At 39.0% G+C, this 16,616-nt stretch overlaps 1 protein-coding gene across 5 annotated transcripts in view; it reads left to right on the top strand.

Annotated features, from left to right (window-relative positions):
• Window positions 1-16,616, top strand: part of ZFYVE28 (zinc finger FYVE-type containing 28) — a 142,555-nt gene that overhangs the window by 121,906 nt on the left and 4,033 nt on the right. For 2 of the 5 annotated variants that reach the window (XM_040065119.2, XM_040065117.2), the window contains 3 exons: window positions 5,802-5,953; window positions 6,631-6,747; window positions 8,291-8,395. In XM_040065119.2, coding sequence (XP_039921053.1) covers window positions 5,802-5,953; window positions 6,631-6,747; window positions 8,291-8,395 — 374 coding nt within the window. Of the gene's footprint in view, window positions 1-5,798; window positions 5,954-6,630; window positions 6,748-8,290; window positions 8,396-13,591; window positions 13,888-16,616 lie in introns of those variants that run through there. The other 3 variants (XM_040065116.2, XM_040065118.2, XM_040065121.2) reach the window with 2 other exon arrangements.

The raw sequence follows: 16,616 nt of genomic DNA, 5'->3' as shown, positions 1-16,616 counted from the left end.
ATGTCTGCAACCTTTGTCTTTCCTGAACTATTGTGTTTCAACCTCTGCACAACCTTTGGAGTTGCTGTTTGTTCTTTTTAGCAAATTGGAACCCAGAGTTGACTACAGCCTTCTGAAGTAGAAGAGTAAGAGTAATAGCTTGGCTGGCAAGGTTAGTGGTGAGATTTCCAGCTACAGCCTATATAAATATCAGTGGGAGCAATGTACCAACTTGCTGAAGTTGTTTTAGAAATTGTATGCAATCAATGACATAGGTTTGCCTGCAAACGTTTTGGTTTGGGTTTCTTTCATTTACCATAAGGATGAAACAATTCAAATGGGAGAGAATCTTAAGTATTGTAGATTGGATAAAAAGGTGTATGTTATTGATGCTGTACACAGAGCATAAGCTGGCCATTATGCTAAACTCTGTATGAGCAGAAAATGAAAGTTGGGGAGCTCATTGTCATGTGTTTTGAGAAATATTTTAAGAACTAAAATATTCTAAATGTACCTGTGTAAACAGGGAAATTCACCTAAATCAGATACCTACACATGTATATATCTTTAGTTATTCAGTACTTGTGGTATTAAATAATGGACATGAGAGACTTGTTAAGGCCAACTAGTGCAAATGAATTTATATCATTTAAGTCCAAAAACTGCACTGCTTTATAATTTGTAGACAGACTCTCATCAACTTTTAAATGAACACTAATTTATATTTAAGAATTGGGCTACTCACCCTTTGTACAAACTTCCAACATGGTTTATAACTGTAATGTCCTTCTGTGTAGAACATTAGGAATGTGTGAAATCACAAAAAACTGTTTTGCAAAGTTTTCACATTTCTCTACTGTCAAGGGTCTCACCTGCTACTGTACAGAACTTATCAAACTTCCATAGAGAGCACCTTAGTCTTAAAATGCATCTCTGGGTGAACCTCTGCACCAGTGGTACCATTTAGTGCATGAGGTTTGAATTCACTGTGAAGTGGATTCCCCAGCTTTGAATTCCCACTACAGCAGGAAGGTGTTTACCTGTTCTGTTGCAGTTACGTTCTACTTCTGCCCCTCCTCGTGTAGTTTGCTGGAGATTTCCAGAAGTAAATGGGAATCCCTGATGTCACAGGTATTTGGATAACATAAATGGTTAAGGTTAGTCACTGAATTATGTATTGACACTTTTCTAGTAAACATTTATAATATTGTTGTATGAGTTTCTTCTTAGACTTAGTTGAGATGAGTTTGTGCGGCTGAAACTTGGACCTAAAGGGTGGTCTTAATTTCCTTTTAAATTTGATGACATAATTGCATCACATATTTCTATTGGAGCTGGATAATCTTCAAGCTCTTTTCCAACCCTAAACATTCTTTGATTCTGTGATATAGAATAGAATGAATCTGTTGGTCTTTCTCCTTTGCAAGTGACCCTCTATTGCCTTTGATTTAAGATTTTGAAAGATTAAGAAACAAAACCAAACCATGTTTTTTTAAAAGTTTTTTGTGATTAATTTGAAAACATGAAAGTTCAGTTGATTTTTTTGTATTCATTGTATTGGAAACATAGAGCTTTTAAATTATTTTTGCCTGTCACTGCTGTATATTTAATGCATTTTTATGATACTCTGAGGGTTGGTTTGTGAATAATGAGAAATTCTTTCAGAGAATTTCATACATTCTGCATTCATGCAGAGCAGATTTCAGGTTTAAAGAACCAAACATTTCTAGACAAATTTGAAAGTAGACATCTGTGAGTGGACGCAGATCTTTCTACAACTGTTGCTATGTTTTGAGTACAAACGTCAAATATTTAAATTTCGACTAGTGTTGAATCGGATGACTTTGGCTGTTTGGTTTTAGACTTTGCTGCTTTCACTGGGTTTGGATGAGTGGCAATGACCACCAAACATATCCCAAAGCCTACAGTATCACAGATGGTTACCTAAAATATTTGTCCACTTCTGAAAATGTTTGTCATAACCTTCTTGTTCCACAGTCCTGTTTACCATTATGTATGAGTACTGCTCCTTAAACTGTCTCAGAAGTGTCCTTTGGAACACAAAAGTCATAAAGCAGATTGCATCTTGGTAAAAGATTGTATTATGCACAATTACATTATTGGCTTTTGTTTGCTTGTACATATTTGGCTAAATTCCACTGTAAAGCCTTGAGACCAGGCAACCATTCTAGAGATAGACCTTGAAAGTGTTGAAAGTCTTGTGACTTCTAATGTAATAAATAAAGTGTAATTTTAAAATGGGTGGCTGCAGCCAAGTTAAGCAAAAAGCTAATTCATTTTATCTGCCACAGGGTATCCATTCCTTTATAAAATAGAAGCAGATTTACTGTTTGGAATCAACCTTTGGTATAACATCTTATTTCTTTATTTCTTCACCTTCAGATGTGTTAGCTTTGCAATGTTTTTACAGTCTGAAAAGTTAATGCATGATAAGCATTGTGTATATGATAAATGTTTCACAAGGGGAGTTCCATGTGTATTTTGGTGACTTTGTGACTTAGGTTATTCAGGGTTCCTTTCAATCAAATAGTTGAGAAAATGAGGACTTATCTCTAGCAGTAGTATGGCTGTTTGTATTGTGCAGATACTGGCTGTGAAACATTCCAGATCCAGGCATAGTCTGACATTAATGAAATGTTTCCTAAACATCGGGTATTGGCTGAGAATGTTGATCCAAATTATCCATGTTAGATAAGCCAAGTAAGAAAGGTACTTTTTTTAGGAAAAAAAAAAAAAAAAAGGTAAGCTGCACCATATAGATCACATTTCAAGTTTGTTTTCTGTAATACCAGTTTATAAAATCATGAGAATCTGTTTGCATGGATGCAGTCACTGCTGTTTGGGGTACTCTGTTACATTAAAAAGAAAGCTGGCTCTTTCGCTGTTTATCTGAAACAATTGCAGTGTTTCCGTTCTTGCAGTATTTCTGACTGTCTCTACAATATTGTATTTTTGGCTACATTCTTTAACAGTTAGATATACTTTAAAGTAAAGAACAGATGGTTGTTAGTTGTTCTTTGAGAGTAATTTTTTCTAAGTTGGACTTGGTTGTGTTGGTAAAGGCAGAGAATTGTTTCTAACTGTAGCAATGCTTAGGTCCAGTTTTGAATTTTTCTGGAGCATTCATTTTTTTGCTTTGTAGGAGCAAAGCAATCCCAAGTACAAAATATCCTCTTTGCTGACCCTCCTGTATGTGGATACTGTAGTTGACATGGGAGTGTGCATATGAAAGTATGTTGTAAATGTGAGTGTGCAGACATGCTGGCTTTCCATCCCATGGTGCTGGAGCAATTCTCATGTACTCTGTGCTGGGGATTTTGAGGACAAAACAGTCCCAGCCAGTCTTGTGATGCCATGGCCAGTTGTAATGACGCAGCACAAAATCCAACAGAATAGTCTGCAGTGGAAGCAGGTCAAACCACGTTCCCTGAATGAAGTAGGTAACAGTGCATTCCTCCCAGCTGGAGGAGGCTCAGAAAGGCAAACATTATTATTAAAATTGGTCAGAATTGTGGAATGAGCCTTTCTTCCTTTCTGCAGAATGGCAAAGGACGAGCTTACATTCTTCAAAAGCACTCTTCACAGCTCTCTCCCCACTCAACACCTTCCTCTGAAATATTTCTTCAGCTGTGAGCGAAAAGTCATCCTTGATTCAGTAGCTCTGTTTTCCCCTGCACTAAAGTTTCTGTGTATTGGGAGTTTTTGAAGAGACCTTTGTATTGGGGTCATATGATTACACAGACTGCATTTGGCTCTGTAAGGATGTCCATGCTTGCCTTGGAGAGCAATTTATGGTGCATATATGTGTATCACTAAGAAAATTCTTCTATAAACCAGGAAGTAGAGCCTGTTTGGCCGTGTTGCAAGACCAAGTCCATTATCTGTACGTGAGAAGGTTTGTGTGAGCAGGCATCCTCTGAGTGCACGCCCTTGCGAGTCAGGAATCGCTTCTTGGCTCTCTCTGCCTTTCTTTCAGTTCATTCCTTTGTAAGCCACACTTGGACATGACCTTTTCATTGTCTTGAGCCCAGGCCTTTCCACGCTGACAGGCTTGCTGTTATAATATCTACCAAATCCCCTTTGGAAACACAAAGCAAAACTGAAGGAGCATGCTCACTTCACTCTCAGTCTTTGATAAGCCCAGTCATGGTGCTGCTGGAACTGTAAACATAGAAATAACATCTCTTTACAAGAATTTTCTTTTGTTAGTAGCAGTAGATAACATGAACAAAATGAGTCTCCTGCAAGCCTAGTCTTTACTCTGTGTTTAAAAGAATGGGGTAAGGTACTCATTACAGTTAAGGTACTCATGCTATACATCTTCCATTGATATTTCTATCAATAACTAAGCTCCAGCACTTATTTCTTTTCAGTCTGTTCTTCCTAGGGCTTTTAAGATTACGTGGCATAATTATTTCTCTTTTATATTTCAAAGGATTACCTGTGGAACCTACAGGTAGAATTTGAAAACTATATCCTATAAAATTTTCGTATAAATAATTATGTTACCTATGTGTCTTCTCCCAAAAATAGCTGTTCATGCATACTGCCATAAGGATGAGATCTGCAAGATGGTGAATGTTTCTGCACCTGATAAAAGCAGATTAAACTCAAAATGTTAGAAATTACTTTTTTGTTATATATGCTACTTATACATGCAGTTAGTAACTCTTTTAACACAGTAGCTGTCTGTAGAGTGAAGAGTGTTGGAGTTTTGGACAGCAAAAGTATGGTTTTTACATAAAATAGTCTAGTTTTTTGTAGTAATTGGCAGTATCAATTTCTTTGCAATATGTGGAGAAAAATTCTGTAGTGTTCCCTCTGACTTGAATGTAGTGGAGTAAGAAGGCTCCTGTCACCTTTGGTCAGCGCAGTGACTCCTTAGGACTGCAGTGTAGTTATATCCTGTGCTCTAGTCCCATTTAGGGGTTTTCAGGGGCAAAGAGCTACTTTTCCCCAAGTAATTCCTGTTTTAAACATCTCGATTTACAAAAACTTAAGGTAATTCCTGATACTTGGATTCTCCCCAAGGCTTCCCTTCTGTCTCAGGTTGTTTCAGGCTTCTTCTCTGTAAGAGAAAAGTGGTGGGGAGGGGTGGTGGTGGTGAAAGTGTGGAAATGTCTGGCATCTGTTTTTTAACAGAAATTTAAAGTTTGAGTAGACGTTTGGTGGCACATTTAAATCTCTTTAGAGTTGATGAGCCATTCTTCACAGTAGTTTGACGTTTCAGCAATTTCTAATGTTACCTTTATAAGGGAATCAACCTGTCTCTACTGTGTAAATCATATTTTATTGCTGCTCTTTCCATTTTTTTTTGTGTAGTTATATTTAGATTCTGTTCTTGCTATATTAAGGTAACATAATTCAGAGATTCTTTTTTTTCCCAAATAATTTCCGTGTTCGTAAATGTCTAAGTTGACTTCAGAACTGACCTTCACATTTTTAGGTTGTTATGCTCCTTCAGGATTTTTGGTGGAGTTATGGTCTCAGGACTGAGCTTTTAGAAGTTAATGTGAAAAATGGCACAGCACTTTGTAACAGCTAAGGAAAAGTGCAGTAAAATACAGACAAGTGATTTTCTGCTCAAAGTTTTTTTGCAGCTGCCACAGAGTGAAAATCAAACGTGATGGTGATTGGTTGCGTGCTGAATAACTTCAACAAGAATTTGCAGCAATTAGTTCTGGTACTACAGAGTCTTGCCTGAGTCATAAAATCCTTTAGGATTTGCTGAACATCCTGAACAACTGAGTGAAGATTTACATTACTTTCCTTTACATTATTTTTTTTTCCTCTGGCAGCAGTTTAATGACAAGTTCTTGTTCATCTGATGACATCGATCAGGAAGAAATCCAGCTTGCTTTGCAGGCTGCCAAAATTGCCACACGAGAGAAGATCAGATCTAGGTTTCATGGCAGTAATGACCTTATTCACCGCCTTTTTGTCTGTATCTCAGGTATGGGAATCACTGAATTACTAAACTATTTTTGGTGGGGATTTTTTGGTTGGTTGGTTTTGGGGGTTTTTTTGTGCGGTTTTTTTTGGTTGGTTGGTTGGTTTTTGGGGTTTTTTTGTGGTTTTTTGTTTGGGTTTTTTTGTGTGGGTTTTTTTTTGTTTTGTTTTGCGCATCACTTTGTGGCAGCAAGGACTAGAGATGAAGTTTCAGGAAGACTCTGGTTTTGGGACTTGAGTTGCAGTCTGGTTTAGAAGGATCTGTTACGTGTTTGGAACTTAAGGAATCAGAGATGCTGACATCTTAGACCTGTAGTGTTGAAGAATTTGGACTTGTATTGGGTTTGATTTTTCCCTGGCGCTGCCCTGTTGTGTTCAAGGAATGAAATTTGACTTAGCAATTCTATTTTCCTGCAAAATGAATCTCTCAGCATTTCCTGCCAGAGGATAAGGAAAATATGTATTGGCTTGCAGGTAGCATAAAAACCAGAATGTAACTTGGCCATTGTGGAGAATTAGTTTAATCAGATGTTCAATTTTTATTCCTAACGTGAGCAAGTGATCCCCTGTAAATAAGTGAGGCTGTTACTGGTACTAACAGCCAGATTTAAGTTAAGTATCCTTCTTTAAAGGATGGTGTAACAGTCTAGAAATGATTTACCCATTTTCTCAAACTCTAAGGTGTTGCTGACCAGCTGCAGACAAACTACGCTAGTGATCTGAGAAGTATCTTAAAGACCTTGTTTGAAGTTATGGCAACCAAACCTGAAACAGAAGACAAGGAAAAGCAGAAGAAAGGTAAAAGATCTGAACATTTGCTTTTTGTAATGAATTTCTGCTGGTAGTCCAGTGGGGATCCATAAACTGTTTGACACAAATTCCCCTAACATATTATCTTTTTGACAGGATTCACTGTACAGTAATTCACCTGAGTTTAAAAGGAGTCATGGAAATAGACTGTAAACAAGATGAAGTCACTGTATAGGAACACAGGAATTGGTCTTAAGGCAAATAATAAAGAGTTAAAGTCTTCAGAGTTCATTTGCTGTTTCCATATTTCTGTATTTACAGCAGCACACAGTAGCCCATATAGTTTATAGCCCATAATTTATGCAGGGTTTGGACTTCATAGAGTTATTTTTTCCCCCCCAGATTTGTTTCACACTGGGTACATTTTAAGTTACCAAAGAACAGACTATAAGATGGGAGTGCTCAGTAAGATGCTGAAATCTGTCCTGTCTTAAAGAAATTGAGGAATTTGGCTTCAAGATAGAAAAACACCACATTTCATTTCTAGATAATTAAAGTAATGGAACCAGAACTAGATCATGAAACCAACAAAATATTTTTTTTCCTCTGTGACCATTTTTATTATTTCTTTTCTAAGTCTGCTAACTTACCTATGAATAACCATGTCATCCCAACAAGGCTGCAATTACCTTTGTCCTTTGTTATCATTAGAACTACCAGCATCTGAAAGTCACCAGAGCTCTTTTTTTCCTACTTCCTCTCCTCCAGATTGCAAACTTTTTGTTTCTCCGAGTCTCATTTAAAAGCATTGAGATTTTTTTATGTGAAACAGTTAAAAGTTGGATCAAGTTAGCAGAAAATAATCTACACTCAAGTCTCAATTCTGCAGTGGGATAGTGCACAACATGCATTACAGTTTTCTGTTACTTTTGGTTGAAACTTCCACAGCAAAGTTTTATCTTGGCAGCCTGTCACAATGTGAAAATAGACTGTTGTTTTTTACTGTTAAAAAATATGGGATTAGACAGAATTGCTAGAAAGAGAACACAAGAGCTCCTGAACCTTCAAATAAGAGTAATAAAGAAACTGGAGCTGTAAAGAATTATTACTGGGAAATATATATTGATCAATAGGCCTTGGATGGATGTAATTTCTGATGGATGAACTCTTGCATTAAAAAAGGTGGTATTGGCAAAAGTAAGCATGAACAAAATGAGTGAAAAAAGGGGAGTTTTGGGGTGAAGTTTCTCTTCGATATATGTGATTTGATATGTGTGATTCACCTTGGAAATTTCTCATTGTCCTCAAAATCTACTTGTATGAAAGGATCCAAGCTAAGATGTGGGAAATAAAATGTAGGTGCAGCTAAACTAGCAGAAGTAAAAAGACCACATGTTCTGTAATAACAGCATCTTCGTTTCTGTTGTCATCCCAAAGAATAGGAGACTTGTAAATCACTGTTTGTGTCAGGGTAGAGAAAAAGCAAGAAGTCTAAGAAGGTGCTACTGTGGTCTAATCCCATGAAAGTTCTAGCATGAATCTTTGAAGTGAAAATCGAAAAAATATGAGTATTTTTTGAATTGTTTTACAGTTAATCATGGTTTAAGGAATGCAGCATTGGAAGACTGTGCTTTATGTCAAGAAAGTATATCATCCTCAGAACTTGCAGCAAAAGCCAGAGATGGGGACTTTGAAGGTATTTTCTTTTTTTCCAAGAATTAAAATGAGACAATACTGATGTATAAAAAAGTGATCATTAAAATGAAAAGTCTTTTAATGCTTGGCTCTGGAAAGTGAGTATAAAATGTTGTCATGCTGTTTTAGAGACAAAGTCAGAAGGTAACCTGAGCATATGTCTTTACGGGTTTTTTTCTAACAGCCTCATGAAACTCTTATCCACAAATTGTCATATTCAATATGAATTGCTCTGTATCAGTGCAGAAGGGGTCTGTTTAGTAAAGGTGTATATTTAATGCAGTGTGTGATGTTACATCTGACAAGTTTCTGAGGGCTATGTGAGATGCAAAGCCCTAAGTAAGGTCTTCTCAGCCAAATCCTAGGAGGGTTTTTATATTATTTGCTGCATATGGATGTGCTACTTTATCCCAAGGTAGAAGTACCTTTCATATTTTCTTTACTTTTGTCTTTGATCAAGATATTTTGGCTAATATTTTCAAAGAGAAGGATAATTTTAGGTAAGTCTGCTGGGACTCAAATCTCACTGAGTACATGGTAAGAAGAAAGAAAGCATGTAAGTCTCTCAAGGTTTTGGTTGAGGTTCAAGTATTCTGAAAGCTCACAAGTTGTTTCTCCTTTATTAATCTGAGCTTGTTCAGAGTTAGTTATGGGCTGAAGTCCTATCATGGCAAACTCAGTATAAAAAATGGATTAAAAGATATCAGAGCACTTGCAGTCAAAGAATAAGAAAAGAGATATATGAGATGGAGCAAACAAGAAAGCAATCAGCTTTGATCTTCAAGGCTAAGTGGTGGTTTCAGCACAACAGGAGCCCAATTATCAGAGCCATAATATATCTGTGGTCAAGTGAGAAGTACAAGGCAGCCATCAGCTATGAAACTGTATCTGAGCTTCCCAGAAACTCAAGTGTGCAGTAATTTCCTTGTGCTTTAAAACTTCGATGTATTGTTACATATTTGTCCATGCTCACTACTGTCCTTCCAGTGAGAGGTTTGGAATGCAGGATGACAGAGCTGATAAAGCAGTGTGTGCCTCTGCTTGTATGTGGAAGGTGGTGACCAACAGGAAAGAAATATTGGTTCATGTCATTTGTAATAAAGGTCAGAAATCACTGGGGGGGGAAAGGAACTCTTTAAAGATTAGATTTTAGAGTAATACTACATATTTATAGTATATTTTGTGCCTATATAAAACCCATGGTTTACTTGCTTGCCCTTCTTCTGAAGCTGTAGGCTAAAGGATCTATCTATTTAGAACAGCAGGGCTAATTCATGTATAATGCACTGTAGAAATATTATCTCTTCTGGAGGAGGATGATTTCATGGCAGATAAAAAACTATTCAGTAGTCATTTTAATTGATTTTTCTATTGTGCTGTAATTCAGAATGTCACAGAAGGTACAGGAAGGAACAAATCTTTAAGCAAAATCCTTACCACGTATCGGCTATATTGCAAAAGAGTGCGAGATTTTTCCTTCTCTACCACTTCAATTCATTGTCTTTTGTTTTGGATCGATGCTGATGCTGTCGGTGAATTTGACTTACAGAACTTGAAAGCCAGTTATTCTGAACTGCAGGATGCTACATAAGCCTCTCACAGTGGATGTACATTTCATCACAGCAAAGTCACTTCTCTGGCATGGCAGCTGCTATTGGCGTGGGGAATATTTCATGTTTGGAGAAGTGAGGTTGGGATGTTATTTACTGAAATAAGAGGACAGTGGTCTGGATACTTACATGATGCTATGGCCAGTGCAGTAAAGGGGAATCTTGGGAGGTACAAAAGGCCCTGCAGCACACAGGCAGCATGAATCAGTTATGAACCTGCCCTAAGTGAATGGTAAAACCAGATGTGGAGTATCTGTAGCATATGCAGGTAACTTCAATAAAAACAACCCCCTGCCTCCCCCTTTATTCCAGAGTAGCAGGCATTTTATGTGTGCCTACATGGTAGAAAGCAGATCTTTGTGGGTTAACCGAGTCCCTTTTGAGTAGGTAGACATGGATGCCAGGATGAGCTTGGTTGCCTTGGTCCAGTGCTGTCCCATGCTAACATATCCTCTAAACTGAGGCAATTAGCAGGTGCTCTGCTTTTGGGGCTCACACAGGCTCACTGGGAGGGCTTGGCCATGTCTGCACCAGTCTCCCTGCAGGCTTTCTCTGGGAGCCTCCCTTGGATTATGTGTAAGTGGTTGTGCTGTAAATACCTACTGATACAGTGCAGCTCTTCTGACTGTGTAAACTGAAGAGTGTAGTCTGCTGTTACTTGGCTCCACTCCTGATGGGCAAGAATTTTATGTATCCCAAAGAGACAGAGGAGGCTGAGGAATATGGAGATGAGCTCCACCTTCCAAAACACAAGAAGTCACAGAAAGTCCACTAAAAATGACATCTGAAGTGGGACAGTATGCTGAATTTATGGGAACTTTAGAAACACTCTCACCTCCAATACATGCCAACCCATGTCCCTTCAGGTCACAGGTTGTCATTGCTGGCAACACTGTACAGACCTTTTTCTGCTGAGGTATGCAGGGATAGCTAATGGAATACATGGTTTTGACACCCCTAAGGCATTCAGCATGAGGCATCAACTTCCACCAAGATTTTAACCTCAGCAGCCGTGTGCCTTTTCTCCCTTACAACACTCCCTATGTGTCTTGTTATTGCTGGCCACTGTGGAAGGAACAGCCCCTGACTTTGGGTGATGTTTGTGTACAGGAAGATGTCTGGTGGACAAGGCAACTTTTGCTGCTTGAACATTGTTCCCTATTTCTTGCAGTGAGCCTGGTGGGTTTGTCCTTCAAGCCAAATCTGGGCCATAAACAAGAGTACAGGAATACACCACAGTTATCACTGTAAATGGATTCAGTGCAAAGGCCGAGAGCATTGCATCAAAGTTAATTAATTCCTTTTTTGTACATCAATCCTATACCTCAGGTCACTCAATTATTTCAACTGAAAATGAAAACAATTTAAAGCAAAGGAGCACATCAGCAGCTCTTCCCTTCTGCCATTGTGGCAGTTTGTATCAAATTGGGAAGGTCCAGCCAACCACCTGCCAGGAAAGCTCTTCCCTATTATTAAATAAATCCCTCTAACTGAATGTAGCAAATGTTTTAGATTGTATTCAATCAATGATATTAAAAAAAAATACAAAAAACCCAAAATGGAAAGCAAGCCCAGCAACCTGAACAAATAAATGGCCTTAAGATTGTAGTGAAGGTTTCAGCCTCTACTCACATTATGAAGATGAATCACTTGTTTTTGTCAGATTTCTCATTCTTATTGTATATAAAACCCACCAGCTGGTCTGGGTCATAAAACAAATATGAATGTTTATTATGAGCCAACTGACATTGGCAAGGGTTTAAGAGTTAAATCCTGTGACCTTCTGAAGGTTGAAATACAGTAAACTACAGATCAATTGGCATTCCAAAACAAAAGCATGAGCCTACGGTCTGTATGTTAATCTTTGTTGTCCTAATGCTCTAAGATTATTGTCAAGGAAGTACATATATATATACTTCATGGAGTATCAAAAATTACTTCTTTTTATAGGGAGAGAATGTAAAACAAATTTTATTTTCCTATGGTAGAATATTAATTTATGCAATATTCAATAAGTAATTTTTAAATATAGTAAAATTTCTTGTCCTGGTTGTATAATGGAGGTGTTGGGCAGTGGGGTACAAAGTTCTGTGTATAAACTCAAAGCAAATTGTAGTGGCAGGCTACAATTGGGCAAAAAAGTTGGGTCTTGGCTGCCAGTGGTGCTTGCTGTGAATTGCAGTAACACAGACAGGGCTGTGTGCTAGGAACTTCCATGGCACTGCCTTTCTCCCTGTGCCCTGGTGAGCTACAAACCAGCACAGGAAGAACCTTGTTGGGAAGTTCCTGAGCTCCAGCTTGGGCACACCACTGTTGGATGAGAGCTGACTGAGAGTGGGGCAGCATGGGTCACACAACGTAAAGGAAACCTCTCTGTTTGAAACTGTAAGAAATTGCTCTTATTAAACCCAGTGTAAATGCATCCCTGATCAGGACAGAGCTGTGTCATTCTTAATATGCAGTACAGCTTTAGAAAGACCAAACACCAGGTAAAGGAGAAGTTTGGTGTCTTCCTGCCATTTATTCATCTGGCATCGTATTCCTAGCCCTAACAGAAGACTTGCTTTGTATTTGCTAGCAGATTCCTATGTATAAACATAGGTGTGCACACGCAGAGAGTAACTTCTTAACTTATTTGGCTTTAAAATCACTGCCTTTTTATGTTTTCATTTATCAGTTTGTTAATGGGATAAAGCATTAGTGTGACCCTGTTCACCATATTTGGGTGCATTACATTTATCCTTGTGAGCTTGATGATTTTAATACTAAGCTTAGGGAAATCTGAGTTTTACGATACATTTGTTTTGGGATAACTTATTACTCAGAGGATTGATCCCTTATGACTGAGGGAAATATGAATATTTTTAATTATCCATTTAATGAAGTTAAAGGTAGGCTAAGAAAGTGAGTTAGGCTTCTTCTCCTAGAATAAACATGATATCTCTAGAAATCTAAAGTTTTTTCTCAAGGAAAACCAGCAAGCATTATGAAGCTGTTGGTGCTCCATGAAAAGATTTGCTGTAGCATCTCAGCTCTCTCTACAGCCATAGGTGCATTTTCACTCCTGATCCCTCTAGCATCTGTACAGAGCTGCCTTGCTTGCTACCACCTACTTAAAACTGCAGACAGAATGGATTTGCTGTGGCTGCCAGTGCAAATACCTGTTTGTGCCAAGCAGGGTTAGCATCTGTTTGCTTCACAGCACACACTATTTCTCCCTGATCCCTTGCCATCCCACCCGCTCCTGTCTAGTCACAGACCCTGACTGCTCTCTAACCAGCAGCACAAGCACAGCTCAGAAGTTCAATCCTGAGGCTCAAGTTCCTGTTGCAGTAAGAAGCCACTGGGTCAGAAAAACCCACCCAGGCTCCTGTACGTGCAGAATCCAATCACCATGGCTCTAGAAATAGCTGTCAGCCCCAGCTGAATGCTTCAGTTTTTCTTTTGTCATCTGCCTGTGGTCACTCTGTTATTTATAATGATGACCATGACCAGCAACACCCTGTAATGAAAGAGGTTAAACTGTTGCACAGTTCAGTGGCCAAACATGTTCTGTCCACATAACTTTTCATTCTTTCTTTTTTCAGCAGCTCTGTTTACACTGTGTGGGAGAAGAATCTAGCATCAAATTTCCATATGGAGGCAATGTTTTATTATCAACTGAACCTATTTAATCAGGCATGTAGAATTACAGGATTCTTACAGATTTTAGATTGTACTGCAATAATTGGATCTGATTTAGGTTTTAAGAACTTGCTCAGAGCCTTTTCTCTTCTCAAAGACTATCCCTCGTTGTTGGCACTATGTGGAACTTGTTGAGACTCCCTTGCAGTACTTCAGGAAAACATCACCTAAATACTGTTACGAACTTATTCAACTCTGTAACAACATAACTAGTATTTTGATTAGGTTTGAAACTTTTTGTCTAATAAATACATGTTTTGAGTGTTCTGGTATGTTTTATGTAGATCTACATTATCAACTTCTTTTCTATTTTATAATGATGGGTAGCTCTTAGAGAATATTCCTACTAATGGTTATAAGGAAGATCAAAGTGTCTGCTCCATCTGATTTAAAGTAAAGATTTGACTCATATCTCAATGGCAACAGTGTTTCTATGAGAGTTGCTCCATTTTATATAAATAAATATTTTTATTTATTTATTTTATTTAAAATTAAATAATAATTTTTGCCCAAAGAACCAGATGCTGACCGTGTACCTGGACAGAATGGACACAGGATGACATCACTCAAGGTCATGTTGCATCAGGCAGAGCAGAGGCTTGAACCCAAGTTTGCAAAGCTCTGTGAAAGCTTTCTAGATTTGCACAGAAATTCCATCCTAAGAAAGTTATTTGGCCAGAGCTGAAGCTAAGAAGTCTGTATCTGTTTTTTCCCTCACCCCCAAAATTTTCATCAAATTATATTGAGCATAAAAGTTTGGGTTTTTTGAAAAATTTCAAGCTGGCTGTGTAATCAGCGCTGAAACTCCTGAGCAAGGACAAAGATTACTTTGTATTCTAATAGGCAATTACAACTGCCTATTAGAAATCTTACATTGAAGTCAGAGATTGCCCAGAATGATGTGGAAAATCAGGTGTGATGAGGGACAAAAAAGGTTCATTTTACTGTGGCAGCTGAAGAGAGGGGTGAAGTCAAGTCACCTTAGTTTTCTACTTTCTGTGCTTAAAACTGTGAGAATTTATAATCCTGCTTTCGTCAGAGGAGCTCCAGCAAAGGCATCTGACCTTTTTTTCAGCTGTGAGGGTAATGTGCTGTGATGGCTGCAGCGGTGTCAGTTCCACAGGCTGCTGCAGGAGCAGCCCTCTGCAGGTTAGTTTGGTAAGAAGTGTAATCAGGATTATTCTGCATGATGTGCTCTGAAATGGAAAACACACCAATGCAGGAGGAGCTTCCACTTGGAGTTCTGCACTAGGAATACTTAATAAAAACAAAAGATGCAGAAAGGAGTCTTTTCTCTGAATTGTCTTGGTGTAACACAAACACCACCACAAGCTTAGGTTTAGCAGCTGCCCTTCAATAGGGGGTTGTGATGTGCATGTTTCTGATCTGTGTTCTCCCAGAGTATAGATTTGCTAGCCTAGGCCTTCTGCAAGCTCCAGCAGCTTTAGGGGTCGTTTCTCTCTTCACATCGGTCTCTTGTGTCTGAGCAGCACAGGAAAAACTTCAGCTTTCTGGGCTAACGTTCAATCGTCAGTTGGTGGATCCGGGTCCAGGGTGTCTTCCTCTTGTGTTCTGAGACAGAGAGATGATCTTGGTTTTCTGAGATTAGACTACATTAGGTCTAATGCACAAGTTAAGCCAAATCAATTAATGTGTTCTTTTTGACAGTTTACAGTGTCTGTGATTTTTTTTTGTTTGTTTGTTTGTTTGTTTTTTTTGTTTGTTTTTTTGGTTTTTTTTGTCCATGATTATGGTTTTCTTAAAGCTCCAGCATCTTGGATTTATCTGACTTTTAACTTTTGGAGCAGAAGATGCTTTTAGCTAATGAGACAGCATAAACATGTAAAGGTGAATGCTAAAAGCTACAGAATAAATAAAAAGAATGTAAAATTTCATGATTTATGAGAAATTGTAATGCAAGATGTTTGAATAGTTAAGAGCCTTTTTCAGTCTTAACACTATTTAATTTTATCTTGTGCCTCTTCCTTTCTCTAAACTTTTTTTCTTACTCCTTTAAATACTTGCTTCTCTTCATTTCTCTGCCTTTTTTTCTGTGCGTGCTTCTAATGTTTTCTTCTAAAATTTATATCTGTAGCCTGTCTCATTAATCCCTTCCTTCCCTTCCTCCTCCTCTTTGATCTTTGTGCTGTGGACTTCATCCGTTTCCCAGCGGACTTCTGCAGACTCTCATTGCATGATAAAGCACGGGGCCAATTAGCCCAGGAGCGAGGCTTTGGCTCCCTTCCCTGTCCAAATCCCCCGAGCACGGGCAGATCATGCTGTAGAGACTGGATGCTGCTGTTTCTGCAGCAGGCAGAGCCCCTGGAGCAGCACAGCCTGGGGAAGGAGTGTAACATAAAAAGCCTGCGGATGCCGTGCTGCTGCCCCGCTTCCAGCGCAGCCTCGGGCTCGCGGTTTGCGTCCCGTGACGCGCTCTCCCTCCGCTCCTCGCACTGAGGCTTTATCCCCCTGTGAGAGCGCTCCTTGGAGAGTATTTCAGAAGCCCGGCTCTATAAAAAGCCCGGTGACTCAGTGGTTGATGTGTGTAAGTCAGAGAGGCCGCTCCCAAGGTTGAGCCAGATGAGGCTGGGGGAGGAAACCAAGGGGTGGGATCTCGTCGCCTCCAGCACTCGTGTGGGTTTGGAGAAACCGAATCATCAGGACTTCATCCTTCCTCTTAGGGCGAGCACTTTGGCTCCAGTCCAGGACTGCATTTTATTTCTAAGTGCACGGTCTCACAGCTCTGTGTTTGTAGGCAGTGTAAGGCCACTTTCAGTCAGCTGGAAGGAAAGGCTTTGGGGTAGTGGCCCAAAGTTCCTTATTTCAAATGTTACTTCAGCGCTGCACCGCTGTGATTTTTGTGCAAGACGTCCCTCTCCCAGTTTCTCCCCACACGCCGACTGTAGCTGGGCGATGAGGATGAAAGCA

This window comes from Hirundo rustica, chromosome 5 (assembly GCF_015227805.2).
Source record: "Hirundo rustica isolate bHirRus1 chromosome 5, bHirRus1.pri.v3, whole genome shotgun sequence".
Classification (NCBI taxonomy): domain Eukaryota; kingdom Metazoa; phylum Chordata; class Aves; order Passeriformes; family Hirundinidae; genus Hirundo; species Hirundo rustica.
This window is presented reverse-complemented; position numbering and strand designations above follow the sequence as displayed.